The 25,644-nt window shown below is 43.5% G+C and overlaps 1 protein-coding gene and 1 long non-coding RNA gene across 12 annotated transcripts in view; one reads left to right on the top strand and one right to left on the bottom strand.

Annotated features, from left to right (window-relative positions):
* Positions 1–722, top strand: part of LOC130297226 (uncharacterized) — a 50,876-nt gene extending 50,154 nt beyond the window's left edge. For all 9 annotated transcript variants that reach the window (XR_008849452.1, XR_008849449.1, XR_008849455.1 and 6 more), the window contains one exon: positions 480–722. This is a non-coding gene — a long non-coding RNA (uncharacterized LOC130297226). The remainder of the gene's footprint in view (positions 1–479) is intronic.
* A 10,233-nt stretch (positions 723–10,955) lies between these two features.
* ACSF2 (acyl-CoA synthetase family member 2) overlaps positions 10,956–25,644 on the bottom strand; it is a 74,086-nt gene continuing 59,397 nt past the window's right edge. Inside the window, exons 11-16 of one of the 3 annotated variants that reach the window (XM_056549422.1) lie at positions 18,913–19,020; positions 18,683–18,834; positions 16,046–16,187; positions 15,852–15,962; positions 12,384–12,452; positions 10,956–11,318 (exon numbers count right to left, since the gene is read on the bottom strand). In XM_056549422.1, coding sequence (XP_056405397.1) covers positions 11,268–11,318; positions 12,384–12,452; positions 15,852–15,962; positions 16,046–16,187; positions 18,683–18,834; positions 18,913–19,020 — 633 coding nt within the window. In that variant the 3' untranslated portion in view covers positions 10,956–11,267. Of the gene's footprint in view, positions 11,319–12,383; positions 12,453–15,305; positions 15,522–15,851; positions 15,963–16,045; positions 16,188–18,682; positions 18,835–18,912; positions 19,021–25,644 lie in introns of those variants that run through there. The other 2 variants (XM_056549423.1, XM_056549420.1) reach the window with 2 other exon arrangements.

Here is a 25,644-nt window from a genome sequence, read left to right as displayed (position 1 = left end):
CCCCCTCAATGCAAGTCTATGGAAGGGGGCGTGGCAGCCATCACACCCCCTCCCATAGACTTGCATTGAGGGGGCGTGGCCGTGACGTCACAAGCAGGGTGTGACCATGACATCACGAGCCTCTGCCCCGCATCGCCAGTCATCCAGCACAGAGCGTCTGGGGTGCCACAGCCAAGATCGTGGGGGTCCCCAGCGGCGTGACCCTCGCGATCAGTCTAGGGGCGGAGTACCCCTTTAACCCCTACCTTCTGCGTATTTGCTGTACACATTACTTCATAGCCAAATTCAGCCTTGCAGCACTTGTAGCAAAAATAAGGGGGAAGCATTATACCCAGGGTAAGAATGGGTTAGAACCTGCAGACCCCTTTAGGGACAGATACTCAGAACTCCACCTATTCAGGTATTTTTCACTACATCGAGAAGGGTTGGTTCCAAATTGCCATTTACTGTCAATTGACTTTTGTATTTCTACATTTCAGGAGTGCAGATGGTCACATTTTTGTTCCATCTACTTCCATGGGTAGACCTGCCAGGTGTTGACACTAGGGTTTTGAAGACTAAGAAAATAAACCATACATTTCGGTGATCTCTTGGAGCCCAAGTGTGGATAACGAAGCCAGGACAGTGGTTCAGTGTGTGGTGCCCACCTCATGCTTAGCCTTCATGGTTGGGAATGTGTTATCCTTACACTCCCGTGAAAATAAACAGGACTATTTACCAGATGTTATTGCGTTGTTACTGATCAATTCCGTGTCTTAGGGTACGTTCAGACGAGCAGATCCACAGCGTATTTTACACTGCAGATCCGCCGCTGAAGGACCTCTATATGCTGCCTTTAGATGTGCCTGCTCGGAGCGGCAAGACGCTGCAACGAGCAGACACACTGCTGCGATGTGAGAGTTGCCGCGCATGCGCAGTGTACTGGGACACATCGCGGTCGCTCCCCCTGCCCCTGCTCAATGAGCTAGGCGGAGAGCAGCCGCCATGTGAGAGTATACTCGCACAACGCAGTGTGTCTGCTCGTAGCGGGGTATTGTCGCTCTGAGCAGGCACCTGTAAGGGCAGCATACAGCGGTCCTTCAGTGGCGGATCCGCAGCGTAAAACACGCTGCGGATCCGCCCGTGTGAACGTACCCTTATTGTGTCTTGTTATTTTAGTCAACTTATATAGGCATTGTTATGATGGCTACCAAGTGACCAAATCAAGTAAGAAGAAACAGACAATAGACTTTAACCCCCTATTCCTCTAATAAAAAAAACTAATAACACCCCCTTTTTCCCATAAAAAAATAAAATAAAAACAAAAATCTGTCACATGACATTTAAACACAGTTCTGGAAAATATTTTTTTTCTAAATCAACTGGCACCAGAAAGTTAAACAGATTTGTAAATTACTTGAATAAAAAAATCTTAATCCTTCCAGTACTTATCAGTTGTTATATGCTCCACAGGAAGTTCTTTTCTTTTTGAATTTCCTTTCTGTCTGACCACAGTGCTCTCTGCTGACACCTCTGTCAATTTTAGGAACTGTCCAGAGTAGAAGCAAATCCCCATAGCAAACCTCTCCTGCTCTGGACAGTTCCAGATATAGACCGAGGTGTCAGCAGGGAGCACTGTGGTCAGACAGAAAGGAAATTCAAAAAGAAAAGAACTTACTGTGGATCATACAGCAGCTGATAATTATTGGAAGGATTAAGATTTTTTAATAGAAGTAATTTACAAATCTGTTTATCTTTCTGGCACCCGTTGATAAAAAAAAAAAAAAAAGTTCACCAATGAAGTACCCCTTTAAAAAAATGTATCAGTACTCGTACCCGGTCTGAAAAAAAATGGTATCAGGACATCCCTTTTTACAGCATGTCAAAAGTTTTTTAAAGTGACAGCACCCATTTAATGACTGTGTGCTGTCTGGTCTGCAGCAACAACGGTGAAGCTACAAGCCAAGTATCAGTTTGTAAGTGACACCTGGATTCCCAACAGAGATGGCAGAGGCATTTTTTATGCTGCTAATGTTTTAAATGGGGGTTCCGACCTCTAAAACTGACCTTGGAGTGGCTAGTAGAGAGAGGACAGCTAATTTGAATACTAAAAACTTATATATATTCACTTTTGTAAATCCGGTGTTGTTTCCTGGGGTTCCCCGCTGTCATTACAGCACAATGAAGTGGCGTCCTTTATCTCTTCTAGAGATGAGCGAACTTACAGTAAATTCGATTCGTCACGAACTTCTCGGCTTGGCAGTTGATGACTTATCCTGCATAAATGAGTTCAGCTTTCAGGTGCTCCTTTGGGCTGGAAAAGGTGAATACAGTCCTAGGAGACTCTTTCCTTGGAATGTATCCACCTTTTCCAGCCCACCGGAGCACCTGAAGGCTGAACTAATTTACGCAGGATAAGTCAGCAACTGCCGAGCCGAGAAGTTCGTGACGAATCGAATTTACTGTAAGTTCGCTCATCTCTAATCTCTTCACTGGACGCATTGATCCTTGTATGACAAAGAAATCTTTTCTGTTTTTAAATATCCATAAAATAGTGTTTTCCAAACTGTGCGCCTCCAGCTGTTGCAAAACTACAACTCCCAGCATGCCCGGACAGCCAACGGCTGTCCGGGAATGCTGGGCGTTGTAGTTTTGCAGCAGCTGGAGACACACTGTTTGGAAAACACTATTTTATGGATATAAAAAAAATAATTATTATTATTACTCTTAAAGGGGTACTCCACCCCATATGCGGGGGGTCCCGTGATCTCCGGAACGCCACCACAATGTTCTGAACATTGAAGCTTGGAGCTTCCGTGTTCGTGACATCAAGCCACGCCCCCTCTATTCATATCTCTGGGAGGGGGCATGGCAGCACAGATATGGCCGTCATGCCTCCTCCCATAGACATGAGTGGAGGGGGCGTGACGGCTGTGGTCACCTGTCATCCAGTACGGAGTAGAGTTCACTCTATGCACCGGATGACTAGAGTGCCGTGACAGAGATCAGACATCTTATCCCCTATCCTTTGGAAAGGGGATAAGATGTCTAAGGGTGGAGAACACCTTTAAAAAAATAAAAAAGTTTGGGAAAAAACTACCATACAAAAACTAGAAAAACACCAGTAGGTGGCAGTGGAACATTATCCATGAACTTTGGAAATAGGGTTTTTATAGATAAGGTTGTTTTCTAAATTTTGGGGATTTTCCCTCAAAGGCCACTCATCACCTATTCTAGGAATAAATCATGAGTGTCTGACCTAAAAAGCCCCATCACTCATGAAAACAGGGCTCCTGAGCCCCCCTGGTTAAACACAGTACAGCACTACTCTATAGGAAGAAGGATTAGGCCAGCGTGGAAAGTGCAAAAAGATCCCTTTATTAAATAAAATCGAAATCACAGGACAAGGCAAGCAGAAATGACGCGTTTCAGGCGTGGACCGCCCTTAGTCATATGACGTCTGCAGTGGCAATGTTCATGACATCACACCACGCCCCCTCAATTCATGTCGATGGGAGGAGGCGTGATGGCTACTTACTAGCTGTTACGCCTCCTCCCATAGACATGAATGGAGGAGGCGTGGCGGCTGTAGTCACCAGTCATCCGGCATGGAGCAGAATTCGCGGTGGGACCCCTGCAATCAAACATCCTTCGGATCGGGGATAAGATGTTTATCGCCGGAGTACCCCTTTAACTTTACTGCCTTAAATGGCCACTGTCACAAAAAAAAAAAATTTTTAATACAATATATATATATATATTTTTTTATAGAAAAGATTTTTTAATACAATATGTGCTATAAAAGAAGTATATTTGTAGATTCATTCAATTATTTTTTTTCATTAATTAAACTTACAAATCGCTTGTATAAAAGCGGCCACTTAGGGGTCCTCACAAAATAGGCCCACGCAGATCTCTGCCCGTTGCTATATGAAAACCGACAGTGGCAACACTCCTGGTCCGTCTGAATACAGGAAGTGAGGGCGGGCTTTAGAGGGCTCTGTGCGCACTCATGGCCTGTCACTTAGCAAAGGGAGAAACAGAGGGCGCCGTGCTGCAGCTGCTCATCTGTCACAGGTACTGCCTGGGGCTATAGCGCTATCCCAGTCAGAGTACACGACTGGCTGGGATTTGTAGTCCCATTATGCAATATGTAAGAGGAGCATATGTAAGAGAGAGAAGCAATATCTTATGCATATTGCATAAGATATTGTGTGAAGGGGACTACAAACCTCAGCCAGTCGTGCAATATATATACACACCGCTATCCCAGTCAGAGTCACTGCATGACTGGCTGGGATGTGTAGTCCCCTACACACATTATCTTATGCAATATGAAAGAGAGGAAAGGGTTACAGAGCAGCCTGCAGTGATTGGCTGACTGCCAGGCTCCACAGTAAGGGAGGAAGTTTAGTCACATAGAGAGTGAGGGCAAGAGAGGGTCACGACCCCTGCCTGAGAAGATGAGAATCCAGACTGCAAGTGATGTAAGCTGTTTTTAAAGGGGTACTCCACTGCTCAGCATTTGGAACAAACTGATCCGAATGCTGGAGCCGGCGCCAGGAGCTTGTGACGTAATAGTCCGCGCCCCCCCCCCCCCCCCCTTGATGTCACGCCCGCCCCCTCAATGCAAGTCTATGCATTGAGGGTGCGGGCGTGATGACATGAGGGGGCGGGGCTATGACTTCAAGAGCTCCTGGCACCTGCTCCAGCGTTTGGAACACTTTGTTCCAAACGCTGAACAGCGGAGTACCCCTTTAAAAGGAAAACTGTCACCAGTTTCACCCGCACTAACCAATGGTATTGGCTGATTGCGGATGACACTTATTAAAATGATGCCTACCATGCCCAGATCAGTCGCTGCATTCCTCTGTTATCCTTGTATTCTAAAAATATGCAAATGAGCCACTTGGGCACGGACGGGGTTAGGATCTTGGCTTTGGGCACGGTGACGTCAGCCGATTGGCCCGACTCATCAATATTCACTTCATTGCTTCACCTCCCTGCTCTGTCTTAGCGCCTACTGCTCGCGTGCCGCTTTCTGAGTACACCCGGAAGCAGCGTGTGGCGCAGCTTCAGAGCCGCGGCCATCATGGTGTACCCAGGCACGTACGCAGCAGGCGCTAAGAGCGGAGAGGCGGAGGAATGAAGTGAATACTGACTTCACCGGGCCGGAGGCTAAGATCCTAACCCCGCCCGCGACCCAAGCTGACCATTAGCATATCTGAAAAAAGAAGGATAACAGAGGAATTAGAGGTTAGTGCGGGTGAAACTGGTGACAGTTATCCTTTAAAGGAGATCTCCGGTGAAAATTAACTTATCCCCTATCCACAGATTAGTAGCTCCAGCAGTCGGACCCCCAGCGATCTTCTCAGTGAAGAGCGTGCGTTGTCTACCAGTAGAAGGCCCGCGCTTCATTCACTCCTATGGGCGCGCTGAAAAGACCCGAGTGCAGCTCATCATCGGCGCTCCTATAGAAATTAAAGGGGAAGGTTTAACAGATTTGTAAATTACTTCTATTAAAAAATCTTAATCTTTCCAGTACTTATTAGCTGCTATATACTACAGAGAAAGTTATTTTCCCTGCTGACACCTCTGTCCATTTCAGGAACTGTCTAAAGCAGAAGCAAATCCCCTTAGCAAACCTATCCTGCTCTGGGCAGTTCCTGATACGGACAAAGGTGTCAGCAGAGAGCACTGTGGACAGAAAAAAAAAATAATCCCCCCAAAAAAAGAACTTTCTCTGTAGTAGAAAGCAGCTAATAAGTACTGGAAGGATAAAGATTTTTAAATAGAAGTTATTGACAAATCTGTTTAACTTTCTGGCACCAGTTGATTAAAAAATAAATGTTTTCCACTGGAGTACCCCTTTAATGGAGTACATGCCGTCTAATGGTAGACAACACACGCTCCTCATTGAGAGAGCTGGGATCCAGTCCTGAAGATAGTGGGGGGGGGGGCATCGGTCAGACCCCACGTGATCAGCTACTTATCCCCTATCGTGTGGATAGGGGATAAGTAAATTTTCGCCAGAGTACTCCTTTAAGATGGTTAATTAACTGGTGCCAGAAAGTTAAACAGATCTGTAAATTACTTCTATTAAAAAATCTTAATCCTTCCAGCTGCTGAATACTAGAGCGGAAATTATTTTCTTTTTGGAACACAGAGCTCTCTGCTGACATCATGAGCACAGGGCTCTTTGCTGACATCTCTGTCCATTTTAGGAACTGTCCAGAGCAGCAAATGTTTTCTATGGGGAGTTTCTCCTACTCTGGACAGTTGCTAAAATGGACAGAGATGTCAGCAGAGAGCACAGTGGTCATGATGTCAGCAGACAGCTCTGTGTTTCAAATGGAAAATAACTTCCTCTGTAGTATTCAGCAGCTAATACGTATTGGAAGGATTAAGATTTTTTTAATAGAAGTAATTTGCAAATCTGTTTAACTTTCTGGCACCAGTTAATTTAATTTTTTTAATTAGTACCCCTTTAATGGGACTTTAAGATGGACAGAGGTGGCAGCAGAGAGCGCTGTGTTAGACTGGAAAGAACTACACAACTTCCTCTGAAGCATATAGCAGCTGATAAGTACTGGAAGGTGTGTTTACATTATGCATCTAAACCATATTCAAATGCACTGTAAAATCCAAATGCTGTTTATTCGCTTGTGTTATTTGGCTGTGCAGTCTTCAGCTGTGTTTTGTTCAACAGTATAAACCACTTACTGGACAAAGTATAAAAGAGTATAAAATACACAATCGGAGACGAGGAGGAAAACACTCTGGATGCAGCACAGTAACAACAGCGAAAATAGAGAAAAAAAAAAGAATACAAACGAAAAACGGAGACTGGATAAATGAATCATTGACATTGGAAACGCTCCATTAAAAAGACATTTGTTTGCCATCGTGGCGTAACCAGTGCAAAACAACATTACGGTTTTACCTTCAAACAGGACATTTATTAAAAGACTATACAAATCATTAAAATGTTAAACTCTAAAAATACAGCAAGTATTACTGATCGGTGCCAGATCCAGAGGGTTGGATGGTTGTTCCTCCTACGGTTGCCATCTCGCTGGTATTTTACTTTCAGTCCAATAAAAATATGACCCAATTCCAATAATAAGTCTATGGCAGGAAGAGGTATGCCTTTTTTTCCACAGTAGGCAGCGAGGGAATTTTCCTCTGTCTTGTGCATTTTGGAAATAGAAGTGTTAAATGGCTTTCAGATGTCATAGCTGTGCTTGCGGAGCACAGTGTATGCTAAGCAGGGTGCCTCCAGCTGTTGCAAACCTACAATTCCCAGCATGCCCGGACAGCCTTTGGCTGTCCGGGCATGCTGGGAGTTGTAGGTTTGCAACAGCTGGAGGCACACTGCTTGCCAAACACTGCCATAGCACATCCACACAAGAGAGTTTTCTCCTTAGATCTATCTGACATAAGACACATAGTTGGGGTTACCCTGAAAAAGACCCCTAGCCCACCATCAGCTGATGGCCCAATCTTCTCTAACCACTTTGATCGACAGGGAAAACCATGCCCAGCAATTTATTAGTAACTAAAATAGTAACAGTAAACTAGTAAATGGAGGGGCCATGACATGCAGAGTAACAGAGTTTTTAAGTGAAGGGCTCCTTGTGGGGTTCCCAGATATGTATATATCCCATTAGGACATATTAAAGGGGTACTCCACTGCTCAGCGTTTGGAACAAAACTGTTCCAAACTCTGGAGCCGGCGCCAGGAGCTCATGACATCATAGCTCCACCCCATTCCACAGACTTGCATTGAGAGGGTGGGGTTGTGTCGTCATGAGGGGCCGGGGCTATGAAGTCACGAGCTCCCGGCACCGGCTCCAGTGTTCGGAACAGTTTGTTCCAAACGCTGAGCAGCGGAATACCCCTTTAAATCACATTAATAGGGGAGATTTATCAAAACCTGTCCAGAGGAAAAGTCCATAGCAACCAATCAGATTGCCACTTATTTTTAACAAGGCCTCTGAAAAATGAAAGTAGCGATCTGATTGGATGCTATGGGCAATTCAGCAACTTTTCCCCTGGGCAGGATTTGATAAATCTCCCCCATTATGTTGTCATAAGACATCCCCTTTAGGGTAGGGTCGCACGTAGCGCATTCTTAGCGTATTTCATGCAGCAGATGCACCGATGGCAGGGACAAGCTCCCTGCTGCGGCTGGGTGGCTCTGTGTGTCCACTCATAGCAGTGGCTGTAGACACAGTGCCTGCTCGTAGCAGATGGGCAGCAGGAAATCTGCCGCTACGAGCAGACACACTGAAGCGATGTGCGAGTTGCTGCGCATGCACGGTGTACTTGCACACATCGCGGCCGCTCCCCCTGCTCTATGAGCTAGGCCGAGAGCTGCCGTGATGAGCGAGTATACTACGCATGCGCGGGGTAAATCGTACATCGCAGTGTGTCTGCTCGTAGCAGCGTATTGCCGCTCCTGTAAAGGCAGCATACAGTGGTCCTTCAGCAGCGGATCCGCAGCGAAATACGCGCTGGGGATCCGCTCGTGTGAACGAACCCTAAGGGTGCGGGAAATCCACTGCAGATTCTGTCACGAGCAGACACACAGGGCCATCACAGCAGCCATGTGTGTGCAGTAAGGTTTGAAGACTTGTTCTTCTGGCCATTGACACGTTTTGCTGATCTGAACAGTCTGTAGCATTGTACGTTAAAAATATTGTAACCTGATGCAATTTTAAGTTGAGGGGATCACTGTATACACATAACATTCTAAAGGAAATACATAAACAGCAAAGAAAGTGGCGCATAGGGCAGCCTTTCCCGGGACTTATTTAGCAGCATTTACAGATGAATGCATTGGCGTGTACAATACATTTACCAGAGTACATGAAATGTGGCTGAATAAAATTTACATTCAACTTTTAAAGCACAAATTTACTTTAGTCGAACCTACACTTATACATTCAAGAATGGCTTAAACAGCTATTTTCTAATGTACACTTATTATTGGATTCTCTCCCTTTACCAGCGGGACTGTAGAGAGTTCACATTCCCAGCTGTCGCCTTGTATTCTGTATACGTGCCCCTGCCTCCTCCGCCGAATGCCTACACATGACTGAATAAAGATACGTGGATGGTGAGTGCAGTCTTTGCTTTGTTCTGTTCTATACTCTACTATATTGTTGTCCAAGAATCAACTACTCCACCACCTAGATACGGGAGTGATGGGCGCTTATGGTACCTGAAGAAGGAGCTGAGTGGCTTGGAAACGCGCTGTATGTTTTTATACTAAAATACATTTTATGGCTTAAAGGGGTTATCCAGGAATAAAAAAACAGACATAATTTATTTAAAAAATCATCCCTTTCTGTCTCCACTTTGTGTGTGGTATTACAACTTGGCTCCATTCACTTCAATGGAACGGAGATGCAGAACCACACCCAACCTGGAAACAGATGGGAAGAGGTTTTTGAAAAAAATTGGCTCTGTTCTTCAATTCCTGGATAACTCCTTTAACTTTATCAGATCCTGGCACTGCCCGTTAGCAACTTCCACCTATTACAAGGCAAACACTAATTTGAATTTTGATGAATAGACTGTGAAGGGTTTCAGACACATGATAAAATAAAACGTGAAGGATTAAATCTTGGGAAGGGTTTGGCTGTTGGGATTGTTTTTGTAATGTTAAAGGGGTACTCCCCTAGAAAACTTTTTTTTTTTAGCAACCGGTGCCAGAAAGTTAAACAGATTTGTAAATGACTTCTATTTAAAAATCTTAATTCTTCCAGTACTTACCATCTGCCGTATGCTCCACAGGAAGTTCTATTATTTTTGAATTTCCTTTCTGTCTGACCACAGTGCTCTCTGCTGACACCTCTGTCCATGTCAGGAATTGTCCAGGGTAGGAGCAAATCCTCATAGCAAACCTATCCTCCTCCGGACAGTTCCTAAAATGGACAGAATTAGAGGGGCAAAGGTTTCTGCAGTAATATGAGAAAGTATTACTTTACTGAGAGAGTAGTGGATGCATGGAATAGCCTTCCTGCAGAAGTGGTTGCTGCAAATACAGTGAAGGAGTTTAAACATGCATGGGATATGCATAAGGCTATCCTTCATATAAGATGGAGATAGGTATAAGGCTATCCTTCATATAAGATAGGGATAGGTATAAGATAGGGATAGGTATAAGGCTATCCTTCATATAAGATAGGGATAGGTATAAGATAGGGATAGGTATAAGGCTATCCTTCATATAAGATAGGGATAGGTATAAGGCTATCCTTCATATGAGATAGAGATAGGTATAAGGCTATCCTTCATATAAGATAGGGATAGGCATAAGGCTAGCCTTCATATAAGATAGGGATAGGTATAAGGCTATCCTTCATATAAGATAGGGATAAGCATAAGGCTACCCTTCATATAAGATAGGGATAGGTATAAGGCTGTCCTTCATATAAGATAGGGATAGGTATAAGGCTATCCTTCATATAAGATAGGGATAGACATAAGGCTATTCTTCATATAAGACAGGGATAGGCATAAGGCTATCCTTCATATAAGACAGGGATAGGCATAAGGCTATCCTTCATATAAGATAGGGATAGGTATAAGGCTATCCTTCATATAAGACAGGGATAGGTATAAGGCTATCCTTCATATAAGATAGGGATAGGCATAAGGCTATCCTTTATATAAGATAGGGATAGGTATAAGGATATCCTTCATATAAGATAAGGCCAGGGACTACTGATAGGATTCAGATTATATGGCAGACTAGATGGGCCAAATGGTTCTCATCTGCCGACACATTCTATGTTTCTATGACAGAGGTGTCAGCACTGTGGTCAGACAGAAAGGAAATTCCAAAAGAAAAGAACTTCCTGGGGAGCATACAAGAGCTGATAAGTACAGGAAGGATTAAGATTTATTAATATAAGTAATTTACAAATCTGTTTAACTTTCTGGCACTGGTTAATTTAAAAAAATTTTTTTCCAGTGGAGTACCCCTTTAAGCATTAAAATTCTAATACAAGTATCTGTTTAAAAATAATACAAATAAAATATAATAAAAAAAAAAAATAATAAAAACTTTATGGACATTCTAACGCTACAAATTTTGGGATGTAACAGTCTGTAGAATCTGGCTCATTTTTACAAACCATAACATCTCAAAAAGGGTAAAAAATAGAAGGTAAAGTTTAGCATGATAAGAGGACGGTCACGAAGTCTGTACTGATAAAGAGTAAAAGATGGTGGAAAAAGTAGACGGCTCATCATTTCAGCTCTTTTTTCTATCCTCCTTATAAGTTCAGCTGTTTCTCCATTAATTCTCTCAGTTTAAACTTTTGTACCTGAAATTAAGATCAGATGGAAGAAGAAAATATTACCGGAGATATTTATATTTATATAAAAAATAAAAAAACACACACACATACAAACAGGGATTCTTTTTCTGGTGAATGTTAAAGTGTCCATGTGATTTTGAAATGACCGTGTTGAGGCCCCCACTGATCATTATAACAAGGCGGGAGAAGCATGCTTAAAGGGGTACTCCACTGCTCAGCGTTTGGAACAGTTGGAGCCGGCACCGGGAGCTTGTGACGTCATAGCCCCGCCCCCTCAATGTAAGTCTATGGGAGGGGGCGGAACAGTTTGTTCCAAACACTGAACAGCGGAGTACTCCTTTAAGCACTTCACCCCCTATCTCCCAGCAATCTCAGTTCATCCGGGGAGTGAAGCACACTACCGCTTGTTGTAATGATCAGTTTGGGTTTCGGCACAGAGACCCCCACTGACCAAAATTTCTGTCACTCTGAGAATACAGGCCCATTTAAATATACCTCAAATACTGTAGTAAGTCCAGTTACACTTTACTTTATTCTTAATTCTCTTTGCTTCCCTACAGGTTTCTTCACCTAAATTGTCATCGCCTGTGTATGGTATTGCAGCTTCTCCCCATTCAAAACAATGTGGTGCTAAGCTGCAACACCAGACACTGTCTTTGGGGAGGGGGGTATTTGAGGAAAGGCCCTTTTGGCATATCCTGGATATGTCTTTAAAGGGGTACTCCACTGCTCAGCATTTGGAACACACTGTTCCGAACGCTGGAGCTGGCATCGGGAGCTTGTGACGTCATAGCCCCGCCCCCTCATGATGTCACGCCCCGTCCCCTCAATGAAAGTCTATGGGAGGGGGCATGACAGATGTCACGCCCCCTCCCATAGACTTGCATTGAGGGGGTGGGGGCGTGACGTCATGAGGGGGCGGCTCTTTGACGTCACGAGCTCCCAGCACCAGCTCCAGTTCCAAATGCTGAGCAGCGGAGTACCCCTTTAAGTCAGCTGCATTTGTATATGCCCGCAAAAATACTGTAGGCCTTATTTTAACGTGGGGTAAATCTTGGTGTATCCACTTACCTTTCCAGAAACTGTTAGAGGGTAGTCATTTACAAAGACAATGTAACGGGGAATCTTAAAATGAGAGATCTGTTGAGAAGAAAACCAAGGGTATGAATGACATTTTAGTTTACTGTGCAACTTCAAAAACGCTAAACTAGTGCAACCAGAGTTCTGATTCATTTTTGGTGGTATTTTCACTGGTGCCGTCTAGTGATATCAATGCATGTAAATGGCCAAAAGGAATCAATGCCATTGGGCAACATGAGAAAACAAAGAAGACATTGGGGTCCACAGTATTCATGAACTGTCTCTCGCTGCCTTTCTCCCAGTAACCAATTGACTTCTGCATTTTTCGATACACAGCCACCAGGCACTGCTGAGGGCAGGGAAATAAGGGGCACAATAGATAGAGGTTTTGCCATTTACCCTGCTGCCCATGATTCATATATCTCTCCCTATGCCCAAACAGGGGAGAAGCTGTCCCAAACTACCCAGTATGATGTATTCCTGTGTACATGTATGAGGGCGACTGTCTTCACATGTACAGTAGACTTAAAGTGTACCTGTCGTCAACAAAAAAAAACTAGATAATACCAATATATATATATATATAAATATTTGTGATATACATTGGTTAAAAAATGTGTATATTTTTGGGTAAAAAAAAACCTGTCCGCTACAGCTATTGCCTATGTGTCTCTATGAGGAGAACAAATACAGGAAGTGAGGACAGGACAAGCAGGGCTCTGTGCAGGATCCTGCTGTGTGAGCCGGGGGCGTGTCATGGAGCCAGGGGGGTGGAAATGTAATAAACAACTACTTGTCCACGGGACTAAAACGGAGCAAACTCTACTTGTCCCTCATGACGATCCACTTGTCTTTTACACATGACAATTTTCGCTTTTACGCTCTCATTTTTTCCTCCTCACCCTATAATAGTCATAACTACCTACTATAATGACACCTTTTAATTTTTCCATGACATATGCTCCGAAACAAAACTATATACATATTGGTGAAGTGAAATTGAAATAGTAAAAGTTAATTTAGCAAATTTGGTGGTTTTCTTTTCTACGCCACTTACTTTGTGGTTGAGATAACATGTTATTTTGATACTTTAGGCCGGCCTGATTACAGCAATACCAGACTTGTATAGTTTCCGTCATGTTTTACTAATTAAAAAAGATCTGAACTTTAAAAAAAAAAAAAAAAAAAAAATCATTGCCATTTTCTGACCCCTGTAGCTTTTTTTTCCATACAAGGCTGTATGAGGGCTCTTTTTTTTTTGCACCATAATCTGTTATTTTGTATTCGATCCACCCCACTAGCACACCAGGGAGCATTCACATCTTTAGATGGAGTATGGAATGGGCTGGAGTATGGAATGGGCTGGAGTCAGGAGCCCGCTCTGTACACCCCTCTGAGCACCTCTGCGCTTGTCGGGGGCTTTCAGGTCCGGCCCTGCTTGCCTGAAGCAGGGCTAAGGGCCTGAAAAATTCACCTGCCCGGCACCCGGAACTGTATGTCCAGGGCGTCGGGCGATAGGAATTCCACATCCCTGAGAGCCTTAGGATGCATGCACACCACATTTTTGTTATACAGTTCCTGTATACAGTTTCAAGTTAAAAACCGTATGGAACTGTATAGAATGCATTGACTAAAACTGTATGTCCGTTTTGCATCTCATACGGTTTTATCCAGTTTTTTACCCGTATCCAAAACTGTAGTCTACCACGTTTCTTGGTCCGGGTGAAAAACTGTATTAAACCGTATACGTTTTTTTTTTTAACATGGGAGTCAATGGGAACCGTACAGAACTGTATGTGCATGCGGTTCCATCAGGTTTTCACCATACGGTTTTTGACTTTGCACATTTTTTTTTATTGTAATTTCAATCAAACAAGTGAAACTTTATTCAAAATGGAGTGAAAAGTTAAAAACGTATACGTTTTTCTCTTAAAAAACGGATGCAACCGGACATTATTTTTCAAACCGGATAAGGTTTTCAACCGTATATGGGCTAAAATTTGTACACACTTTTTGATACAGTTTAGTCAGGTTTTGAGGAATCCGTTTTCCATCAAAAACCTGATACAGGAACTGTATTGCAAAAACGTGGTGTGCATGCACGCTTAGTGTTCACAGCCCTGCTTGTCCTCAGTGTACAGAGCCCTGCTTGTCCTCAGTGCACAGAGCCCTGCTTGTCCTCAGTGCACAGAGCCCTGCTTGTCCTCAGTGCACAGAGCCCTGCTTGTCCTCAGTGCACAGAGCCCTGCTTGTCCTCAGTGCACAGAGCCCTGCTTGTCCTCAGTGCACAGAGCCCTGCTTGTCCTCAGTGCACAGAGCCCTGCTTGTCCTCAGTGCACAGAGCCCTGCTTGTCCTCAGTGCACAGAGCCCTGCTTGTCCTCAGTGCACAGAGCCCTGCTTGTCCTCAGTGCACAGAGCCCTGCTTGTCCTCAGTGCACAGAGCCCTGCTTGTCCTCAGTGCACAGAGCCCTGCTTGTCCTCAGTGCACAGAGCCCTGCTTGTCCTCAGTGCACAGAGCCCTGCGTGTCCTCAGTGCACAGAGCCCTGCGTGTCCTCAGTGCACAGAGCCCTGCTTGTCCTCAGTGCACAGAGCCCTGCTTGTCCTCAGTGCACAGAGCCCTGCTTGTCCTCAGTGCACAGAGCCCTGCTTGTCCTCAGTGCACAGAGCCCTGCTTGTCCTCAGTGCACAGAGCCCTGCTTGTCCTCAGTGCACAGAGCCCTGCGTGTCCTCAGTGCACAGAGCCCTGCTTGTCCTCAGTGCACAGAGCCCTGCTTGTCCTCAGTGCACAGAGCCCTGCTTGTCCTCAGTGCACAGAGCCCTGCTTGTCCTCAGTGCACAGAGCCCTGCTTGTCCTCAGTGCACAGAGCCCTGCTTGTCCTCAGTGCACAGAGCCCTGCTTGTCCTCAGTGCACAGAGCCCTGCTTGTCCTCAGTGCACAGAGCCCTGCTTGTCCTCAGTGCACAGAGCCCTGCTTGTCCTCAGTGTACAGAGCCCTGCTTGTCCTCAGTGTGCAGAGCCCTGCTTGTCCACAGTGTACAGAGCCCTGTTTGTCCTCAGTGTGCAGAGCCCTGCTTGTCCTCCTACACTTGCTGTATTTGGTCTCCTCACATAGACACACATGCAATAGCTGTGGGGACAAAAATATACACATTTTTAACCAATGTATATTATAAATATACAAATAATGGTATTATCTACATTATGTAAAGGACAGGTACACTTTAATTACTCCTTTATTATATCTACAATGCCTACCTTTCAACAAAATTTAATTTAGGACTTTTTCAAATATAAATATTAATTTTAATATACAGAGCATATAATAAACAATGCTGAGTCTGACATTCAATTCAGGAATCTTCTCTTCCTTCATGGTTGCAGAACCTTTAATATATAACTTTTATATATGTGTATTCTACTATACAGGCTTTTCCTATATGTTAATATCACCGCTCACCTGTCCTTTGCAGAATTGTTTGATCTCTTCTGCAGTAATATTTTCATTTGATTTGATCCGGATAGCAGCACATATCTCCTCCCCCATCCTTTCATCTTTCACCCCAACCACCTAAAACAGCACAATTGTTAAAATGTGACTTTTAAAAAAAACCTGTGTAAATGACCTTTGCTTTGTAATTTTCCACCATTTACCTGGGCTTCCAAGATTTTGGGATTCGTGTGCAAGAATTGCTCAATTTCAGCTGGGTATATATTTTCACCCCCTCTGATAATCATATCTTTACAGCGCCCAACAATCCGACAGTATCCATATTCATCCATTGTGGCTACATCTCTGGCAGAGAGAAGACAACATCACATTAGACAGTCATTACATGACCTAACTTTATTGGTCATTTTAAAGGGGCTAGGCCATCAACATTAGAACAGCAGCGGTATGACTCCTGGCATTGCTGCCAACCAGCTATTACCAGTATAGCTGTACTATAAATGAAAAAGATTAAATTCATAAAGAAAGAGGCGTCAAACAGGACATAAATATCACAAAGTATACTTTATTAACATGAATCCAAAATGACAAAACATTTAAAATGATTTAAAAGAATACATATATAGTAATAAACATAAATCCAAAAAGTGCTGAGAGAGAAACGGGGGCTATGCTTGTCTGCCAGGGGAAGGGTTAAATAGTTGGTACACAATAAGTATTGACTCCCGTGGATTAATGAGGGAGGCTACTGCTCATAGGTTGTGGATTAAATATTAGAGTCTGATCCGGCAAATATGCTCGGATCGCGAGTAAATACAAAAAAGTCAAAGAGCAGACAAAAAAGTCTCAGGGGATCAATAACACATTATGAGTAGGACAAAGCCTGAACTAGACAGAAATAACAAAATACTTTACCAAGTGGAACAAGGAGTACAGCGCTACAGCCACCCGCCACCCAACGTTTCACCAATGAAGGCTTCTTCCGGGGTGTGGAACCCTTCCCCTGGCAGACAAGCATAGCCCCCGTTTCTCTCTCAGCACTTTTTGGATTTATGTTTATTACTATATATGTATTCTTTTAAATCATTTTAAATGTTTTGTCATTTTGGATTCATGTTAATAAAGTATACTTTGTGATATTTATGTCCTGTTTGACGCCTCTTTCTTTATGAATTTAATCTATGTCTTGTGGCGTAGGACCTACTGTGTGGGAATTTTTTCTTTTGGTATCTCTGTACTATAAATGGCAGCAGTGCCCTGTTCACTTGAATGGGGCAACACTGCAGGACCTTGCACTATTGCTACTAATAAAATGGTGATGGAAGGACAAGCAGAAATTAACAGTGAAGAGGCTGCAGCGCTTACATGAGCGCCATGGCACTTGATCAGCATGGGTGCCAGGAATCTGGCCCCATCTAATACTAAAGGGGTGGTCCGGCAAAAAGCAACTCATCCCCTATCCACAGGATAGGGGATAAGCGTCTGATCGTGGGGAGTCTGACCACTGGGACCCCTCGCAATCTCCTGAATGGACCCGGATCTCTGTGAGGAGCATGTGCTATAAACGGCACACGCTCCATTTATTTCTACAGGGAGCGCTGGAGGTGTCAGAGTTCAGCATTTCGCCGCTCCTACAGAGAATGAATGGAGCGGGTGCCATCTGTAGCATGTGCTCCTTACAGAGAGCTGGGCCCATTCAGGACATTGCGGAGGGTCCCAGTTGCCTGACTCCCTGTGATAACACTTTTATTTTGTTAGAAAACATAAAGAGTATTACGCTCACCTTATGTTGTTGTGCAATGAACGAGGCACAACGCTCACAGGGCTTAATAGAGATCACACCAACAGTATGGCTGCTGCAGACTTCCCACGCCGGACTGGCGTGCAATGGATACCGGACCAAACACAATGGAAATTCTTCCCCGCTGCCGAATCTCCCAGGAACAAGGTAGGAACAAAAAGTGGATATAATGCAAACTTTTATTAATACATACAACGCGTTTCAGGGCCATCCCAGCACTGAAACGCGTTGTATGTATTAATAAAAGTTTGCATTATATCCACTTTTGGCTCCTACCTTGTTCTTGAGAGATTCGGCAGCGTGGGAAGACTTCCAATAATTTCCATTGTGTTTGGTCCAGTACTCTTATTTTGTTGACTTCTAACTTGGTTTCTGAAACCTTTATACCGATGGAACCTGTGGACAGTGTTCAGACGCCTTTAGGCTGTGTTCACACGTTGAATTTTTATTGCACTTTCACAAAAATTTTTTTTTTTGCACTGATTTTCCAAAATCACGGTATAAACAATTTAACATATTTACCAAATTTGTGCCATGATTTGGGAAACATCACAGCAAAAATAGAAAAAAACAAAAAACAGCAAGAAATGTTATGTGAGAACACAGACTCAGGAGAGGTGTGTAACTACTATATATCCTGATCCCATAGAGATAGATAGAGCTGGAGGGGTCTGGGAGCTAGTAGGAGGGATCTGGTAGGTGATGATATCATCCTGTAATTTATAGGAAGTCAGAGTCTGACATCCTTTTGGAACCATTAGGCACTGGAAGATTTAGGGAGTCAGGAATGTGATCACCTGACCAAATTAGAGTAATAAAACACATGGATGCAGCTGTGCTGGAATGAAACAAATGGCGCTGTAGGACTAGTGATGGTGAGTGCACATGATATAGGCAAAAAAATAACAACACACAGTTAATTTCATTACTGCCCTAGATTACCAGGGCTGCTGACACGAGTTTTGGTGTCACAGACCACTAGTCATAAAGATATGAACCCCTTCATTGGGATAGACCACATCCTGCTGACATTACTCACCCAGTTTTGTACCATTTGTCTGCGGTAAACGTCTCTCTGGTTTTCTCCTCATCTGCCCAGTAGCCCAGCATCACACAATAACTTCTAATCTGTAACTCACCAGGGCTATTCAATGGGACTATTTGGCCTGTGTTGGTGTCCACTACTCTTGCCTGGAAGGAACGATCAGTGTTACTGAAGAGAAGGCTCAGACATCAAAGGCTTACTAAAAGGTTTAGAGCCAGCCTCACCTCAGTATGGGGCATAACATGGCCCACAGTGTCACATTTTCGAACAAGTTCATCATAGAGAAAGCCTGCAAAGGTCACTGGGCTGTTTTCTGTTGTGCCATATCCAATCTGTAATAAAAATATATATATATACTAAACACCACAAGAATGGTATAGTGGTTGCATGATCGCACATGTGAAGAGATTACAGTTTTGAGATCCGAACCACTCTGACCTGCAGGAGTTAAACATCAGCCCACAGACTGTGTTTGCGCATATTTTAGGGGCTGCTCCCTTTCACTCCAAATATAAATTCCTGGATCATTGCCAGATGGACCACCTTTATCTCATAAGCAAGAGACATGTGGCAGCTTCACGAGAGGTAGAAGGGATTTTCCAAAACATGTCTAGTCGGACAGATTTTGAGAATAGCAGGACAAGTGAGATGATTCGGGTCAAATCAAGAGGCAGGAGGGTGTTAAAACATGAAGACCCCCAGAAATGTTGTCCTTTAGAGGATCATGAAATCAGAGAAGGTGTAAGTACTGAAGTAATGCAATTCATTCTGACTTAGATGACAAGTCAACATTAAGAAAGAGAATCACCGAGACAGTCATCTAAACACCGAGATCCAGACAGTTAGCCCACAAGCTGCCTTTAATAGAGAATATAAATACATCTCATGCCAAGAAAGTGTCTCCTGCTGGCCAAGCATTGGCTATACCCAGCTCCTACATAAACAGCAGGAAGACATTTTGCCAGGGCACTGCAATACATCAGGTCCCTCGGACAGTCTCCTGTTCCAAGTGCCATCTCCATGAAAACAAGATTCCTTCTCATTAACATATAAAGGAATGGTGGTCTTAGGGCCCAGGGCAAACGCCGACCGCATGGTTTGAGCCTGCAAAACAAAAATCCTCTTTCGTCTGCCACACAATGCTCTGTGTCTGATCAATGATAGAAGGGGCCACAGGGCTGATCCAACATTTGTTCTTGCTTCCCTGCCCCTCCAATAAAGGAGCCATGTAATGGGTTAGTATCGTGCAGTAGTCGAGCTTAGTCTTCGGGATTCTGACTGAAGCCAGTAATAGGATTGTTGACAAAGGAAAACATATTACATATTAGCTGTTTAACATATGGAGGTCATAGAGGGTCCCCCCCCCCCCCCCCTCATATCATCCTCAGGAGAGAATGCATGCCTTGAACTTCTAAAGGGATCAGAAAGGATGGGCTTCAATGAAGGTATCTGGCTCACACGGCGCTGACCGGCCAGGACACGATATGGAGGATACAAATGGTGTTTAATAACCAAGATTCAATGCGTTTCGCATCTTGGTCGATCAGCGCTATGTGAGCCGGTTACCTTCATTGAAGCCCATCCTTTCTGATCGCTTGCCATTACAGTGATCCCCCGACCTACGATAAGAGGCCATCACATGTTGAATGCACCATCAACATACGATGCTTTTGTATGTCGGGGCCATCGCATAAATGGCAATCCGGCAGCACAGACCGCTTCAGCTGCTGCCGGATAGCTGTTTAATCTGCCCTGTGTGGTCTGGTGAGTTTCATCACCTATCCCCGACATTCCGGACCATCCTCTTCAGGCTCCCCTGCATGGCCATCACTCTCCGTCGTCATCACGTTGCCACACACACTGTCCTATCATCCAATAGGAGTGGCGTGCGCAGCGACGTGATGACGGCATGGGAGAGCGATGGTCCAGGGCAGCGGTGACGGGTCCGGAGCGGAGGGGACACGGGAGTATAACTTTCTATATTATTATTGCACGGATCCCTCAACATACGATGGATTCAAGTAACGATGGTTCATTTGGAATGAATTACCATCGTATGTTGAAGGATCACTGTATTCACCGGAGGGCAGCAGACGACCTACCATCTTTTGTGCCTTTGTCATTGTTGTGTATGAATCTACACAACCACCCAGGGTGAGCAGTTATCTATTTCTTCTCTCACACCGGGTATCATCATTATTACCCCATGGAGCACTTGTTCTTTTACTTCTTTAACTTCTAAAGACTTCAGACTTTCATCAAAAATTTTGTTTTTGTTCCCCAATAATACCAGATCACAGTCACAGGAAGGCCAGATTAATACTTACTGAACATATTCTCACTGAATGTGTGAAATTGAGTGACTTTAGGGGAGATTTAGTAAAACCTGCCTATAGCAACCAATCAGATCGCTTCTTTCATTTTTTAAAAAGGCCTGTGAAAAAATTAAAGAAGTGATCCAATTGGTTGCTATGGGCAACTGGTCAACTTTTCCTCTGGACGGGTTTAGATAAATCTCCCCTTTTATACTTTTGTGGCCAAGCCACGAGTTGACTCGGGTGCGATTGTGTGGTGTAGGGGGGCAGATGTTGTAGTCTAGGGGCAAAATGTTATTAACCCCTAGATGTTCGTGACGCAAGAGCGTGGTTTTCCCGGTAACCACCCGAACGGTAGTACCGCTATCCCAATGCTAGGCAAGGCAATAATAGTCCAAGACCAGGTAAGGGTTAATGGTAGCTTTACTGAGGTAGATAGATGGAAATAGTGTTTACAGCTAGGCCAGGATCCCAGAGAGGTGGCCAGTAACACAGAAGGACCTCGCAGCTTGCTGGGACTTGTAGTAATTCTGATAGACTTTAGTTCAGCCACGCAGACTATAATAGACTTGACTAGGTTGTAGGTAGTGACAGCAGACATAGACTTGACTTACTGGCATATGGCTGTAGGTGGCTTGAGGCCTCCAGATATGCTGGACACTAGCACTGAGACATCTGGTCTTTACTGTTCCTCAGCAGGAGTGTGGTGGAAGAGAGAGATTGTAATGGCTGCCCCTCTTAAAAAGGGGGCTGAGCCAGAAGCCCATAGGTCAAGCTGCAGGTCCCCTGGTTAGCTGGTGCTCTCTGGGTAATAAACACATCATGTGAACACATTATCATGTGACTAACTCAAAGGTCCTTAAAAGGTCCTTAATACATAACACCATACACTATATATATTACTATGGCGGGGAGACCCTGCAGGAGGGCCCCTAGGACACAGAGGGACTCAACCTGACAGGGCCTAAGTACTGTAAAGGACTATATCCCATACTGGGACATCACACTTTGTTAGACCTAGGCCTTAGATAGGCCTATCAAACACATAGGTAAACTATCCAACACCCAAATCCCTTGTGGTTCTACTAAACTGAAGCTGCACCATAGGGATCTACAGGGAGGCATTACTGTGTCTAAGAGACAACCTCTTATTCAAGATACTCAGAAGGTAAAAAAAAATATTGCAGTCATCCTAAGTTAACAAGAACTTCTGCCAGCAGTCACTCCATGTAGAGGAAGCAAACAAGCAGTAATACAACATTTATATCACTAGTTTGTTTTCGGTTTACAACATTTCGTATGAGAAGATTTGCTCAACTAAACATCTTTTGGAAGACCTCAAAACCCATACAGCATTTTTCAATTTTTTTGAAGAGCCTTTGGTGGGATTTTTTTTATTTTATTTACAGCTATAAAAATGCTATTAAAAGAAAAAACAAAAAACAAACCCCCAAAACACTGTTTAGAAATTGCAAAAATTTACTATAGATTTAACTATCAGGATATACCATTAAAAATACCAATAAAAAAGTAGTGTGAATAACACTGAAAGACCATTTGTGGGAATGCAGGCTTTTAAAGGGGTACTCCACTAGAAAAAAAATTTAAAAAATTTTATCAAGTGGTGCCAGAAAGGTAAACAGATTTGTAAATTACTTTTTAAATGTTTCTATTAAAAAATCTTAATCCTTCCAGTACTTATCAGTTGCTGTATAATACAGAGGAAGTTCTTTTCTTTTTGAATTTCTTTTCTGCCTGACCACAGTGCTCTCTGCTGACACTGCTGTCCACGTCAGGAACTGCCCAGAGCAGGAGAGGTTTTCTATGGGGATTTGTCTCCTACTCTGGACAGTTCCTGACATGGACAGAGGTGTCAGCAGAGAGTGCTGTAGTCAGGCAGAAAGGAAATTCAAAAAGAAAAGAACTTCCTGTGGATCATACAGCAGCTGATAAGTACTGGAAGGATCAAGATTATTTAATAGAAGTAATTTACAAATCTGTTTAACTTTCTGGCACCAGTTGATTAAAAAAATATATATATATGTTTTCCAGTGGAGTACCCCTTTAATGGGAAAGTCTTTTCAATAAGATGGGTGGTAGACAGTATATAAACTGCAAATCTGTAACATAAAATACATGTTTTTCTATGTAATGGGACCTCATGCAATGTAAGATTTATATACATTAAAGGGGTACTCCGGTGGAAAACTTATTTTTCTTAAATCAACTGGTGCCAGAAAGTTAAACAGATTTGTAAATTACTTCTATTAAAAAAAATCTTAATCCTTTCAGTACTTATTAGCTGCTGAATACTACAAAGGAAATTCTTTTCTTTTTGGAACACAGAGCTCTCTGCTGACATCACGAGCACAGTGCTCTCTGCTGACATCTCTGTCCATTTTAGGAACTGTCCAGAGCAGCATATGTTTTCTATGCGTATTTTCTCCTACTCTGGACAGTTCTTGAAAATGGAAAGAGATGTGAGCAGAGAGCACTGTGCTTGTGATGTCAGCAGAGAGCTCTGTGTTCCAAAGAGAAAATAATCTCCTTGTAGTATTCAGCAGCTAATATGTAATGGGTGGATTAAGAAGTAATTTACAAATCTGTTTAACTTTCTGGCACCAGTTGATTTAAAAAAAAAAAAAGTTTTCCACAGGAGTACCCCTTTAAATTGTCACTGTCTTTAAAACAGCTTCCCTTCATGTGACAATCTATGTGATCTGTATCATATTTGTTTATCATGTCCTTTACCAGAAATAACAACTTACCCCCAAAAAAACAACTCTTAACTTCTTGGCCAATAGAGTCTTCCTTCTCCACAATCTGCTTGCCACTGCCTGTTAAAGGGAAGCTCTGGTGGAAAACAAATGTTTTCAAATCAACTGGTGCCAGAAAGTTAAAAAGATTTGTAAATTACTCCTATTTAAAACTCTTAATCCTTCCAGTACTTAGCTGCTGTATGCTCCAGAGGAAGTTGTGTAGTTCTTTCCAGTCTGACCACAGTGCTCTCTGCTGACATCACTGTCCATGTCAGGAACTGTCCAGAGTATGAGCAAATTCCCATAGCAAACATATGCTGCTCTGGACAGTTCCTGACAAGGACAGAGGTGTCAGCAGAGAGCACTGTGGACCGATTGGAAAGAACTACACAACTTCCTCTGAGGCATACAGCAGCTGATAAGCATTGGAAGAAATATGATTTTTAAATAGAAGTAATTTACAGATTTGTATAACTTTCTGGCACCAGTTGATTTAAAAACATGTGTTTTCCACCAGAGTTTCCCTTTAACAGGCAGTGGCAAGCAGATTGTGGAGAAGGAAGACTCTATTGGCCAAGAAGTTAAGAGTTGTTTTTCTGGGGGTAAGTTGTTATTTCTGGTAAAGGGCATGATAAACAAGTATGATACACATCACATAGATTGTCACATGGTGGGCATACATTATCTCTTCCGACTTCCCCATACACATAAACGTTAGACATGGCCAAACATTTATGTATTGTCTTTGGGGAGGGAAGGGGTAAGCTGTAGTCATACAGCTCTGGCATTGGCTTATCTCTCCTTGAACAAAAGGGTCGGGCGGAAAACATCCAATACATTCGACCCTTCTTGTGAGGTTGCCATACACCTTAAAGGGTAGGTCAACCTGCCGGTAGCAGCAGGTTCAGCCAACTTTATTATAAGTTGTATGGTCACTTTTAGTAACATACAGCAAGATAGAAAACAGAAAGTAGGGGCAGGGCTTAGTGCTAGGTCCAGGAGACTGGGGCAGAGTGTTCCTGGGCTGTATGTGTGAAAGCTGTTGATCTTTGTCCTAAAGAGTAGCTGCACTGTTCCTGAAAGGTAAATCAAAGCTTCCCTCTCATCTCTGCAGCATTTCAGTGCTTAGTGTAACCACTTTCTTGCTGTGCTGCTGCTGTTTCTTTTATTTCTACTTGCATAGCAATTTGCAAACCCAGTGCATCCGTAACCCAATCTGCCTCCACATGCCAGCTATAGTAGTGTACTGTAATTCATCCCTCAGCACAGTGCTGCCTGTTCAGTCCACTTCATTTTCATCAGAACTATGTTGTAGCATAGCAGAGTAGAGTAGAGTAAATGCGATGCTGTGATTGGTCAGACAAGTCGGGGAGGAAGTAACTGTGTGGCCTCTTTAACCTCCGTAAATAGTTTGAGAGTTTTCTAAGAGATGCTATATTGGAGTATTTCAATAAAAAAAAGTATGACTGCATATCAGCATGGGTTTATGGGGGATCGCCCCTGTCAAACTAACACCTGATCAGCTTTTTGAAGTGGCAGATGAGGTTCAACACTGATAAATGTAAGGGAATGCACATGGGGAGGAAAAATCCGGGCTGGGATTATGTATTAAATGGAAAAACACTTGGGACGACTGACATGGAAAAGGTCTTAGGAGTTTTAATCAACAGTAAATTTAGCTGTAGTGACCAGTGTCGGGCAGCTGCTGCCAAGGCTAATAAAATCACGGGGGGCATCAATAGGGGCATAGATGCCCACGACAAGGGAATAATTCTACCGCTGTACAAATCACTAGTCAGACCACACATAGAATACTGTGTACAGTACTGGGCACCAGTGTACAAGAAAGATATAGTGGAGCTGGAGAGGGTTCAAAGGCAAT

This window comes from Hyla sarda, chromosome 13 (genome assembly GCF_029499605.1).
Source record: "Hyla sarda isolate aHylSar1 chromosome 13, aHylSar1.hap1, whole genome shotgun sequence".
Classification (NCBI taxonomy): Eukaryota; Metazoa; Chordata; class Amphibia; order Anura; family Hylidae; genus Hyla; species Hyla sarda.
Note: the sequence above shows the minus strand (reverse complement) of the source record. Positions and strands in the feature narration are given on the sequence as shown.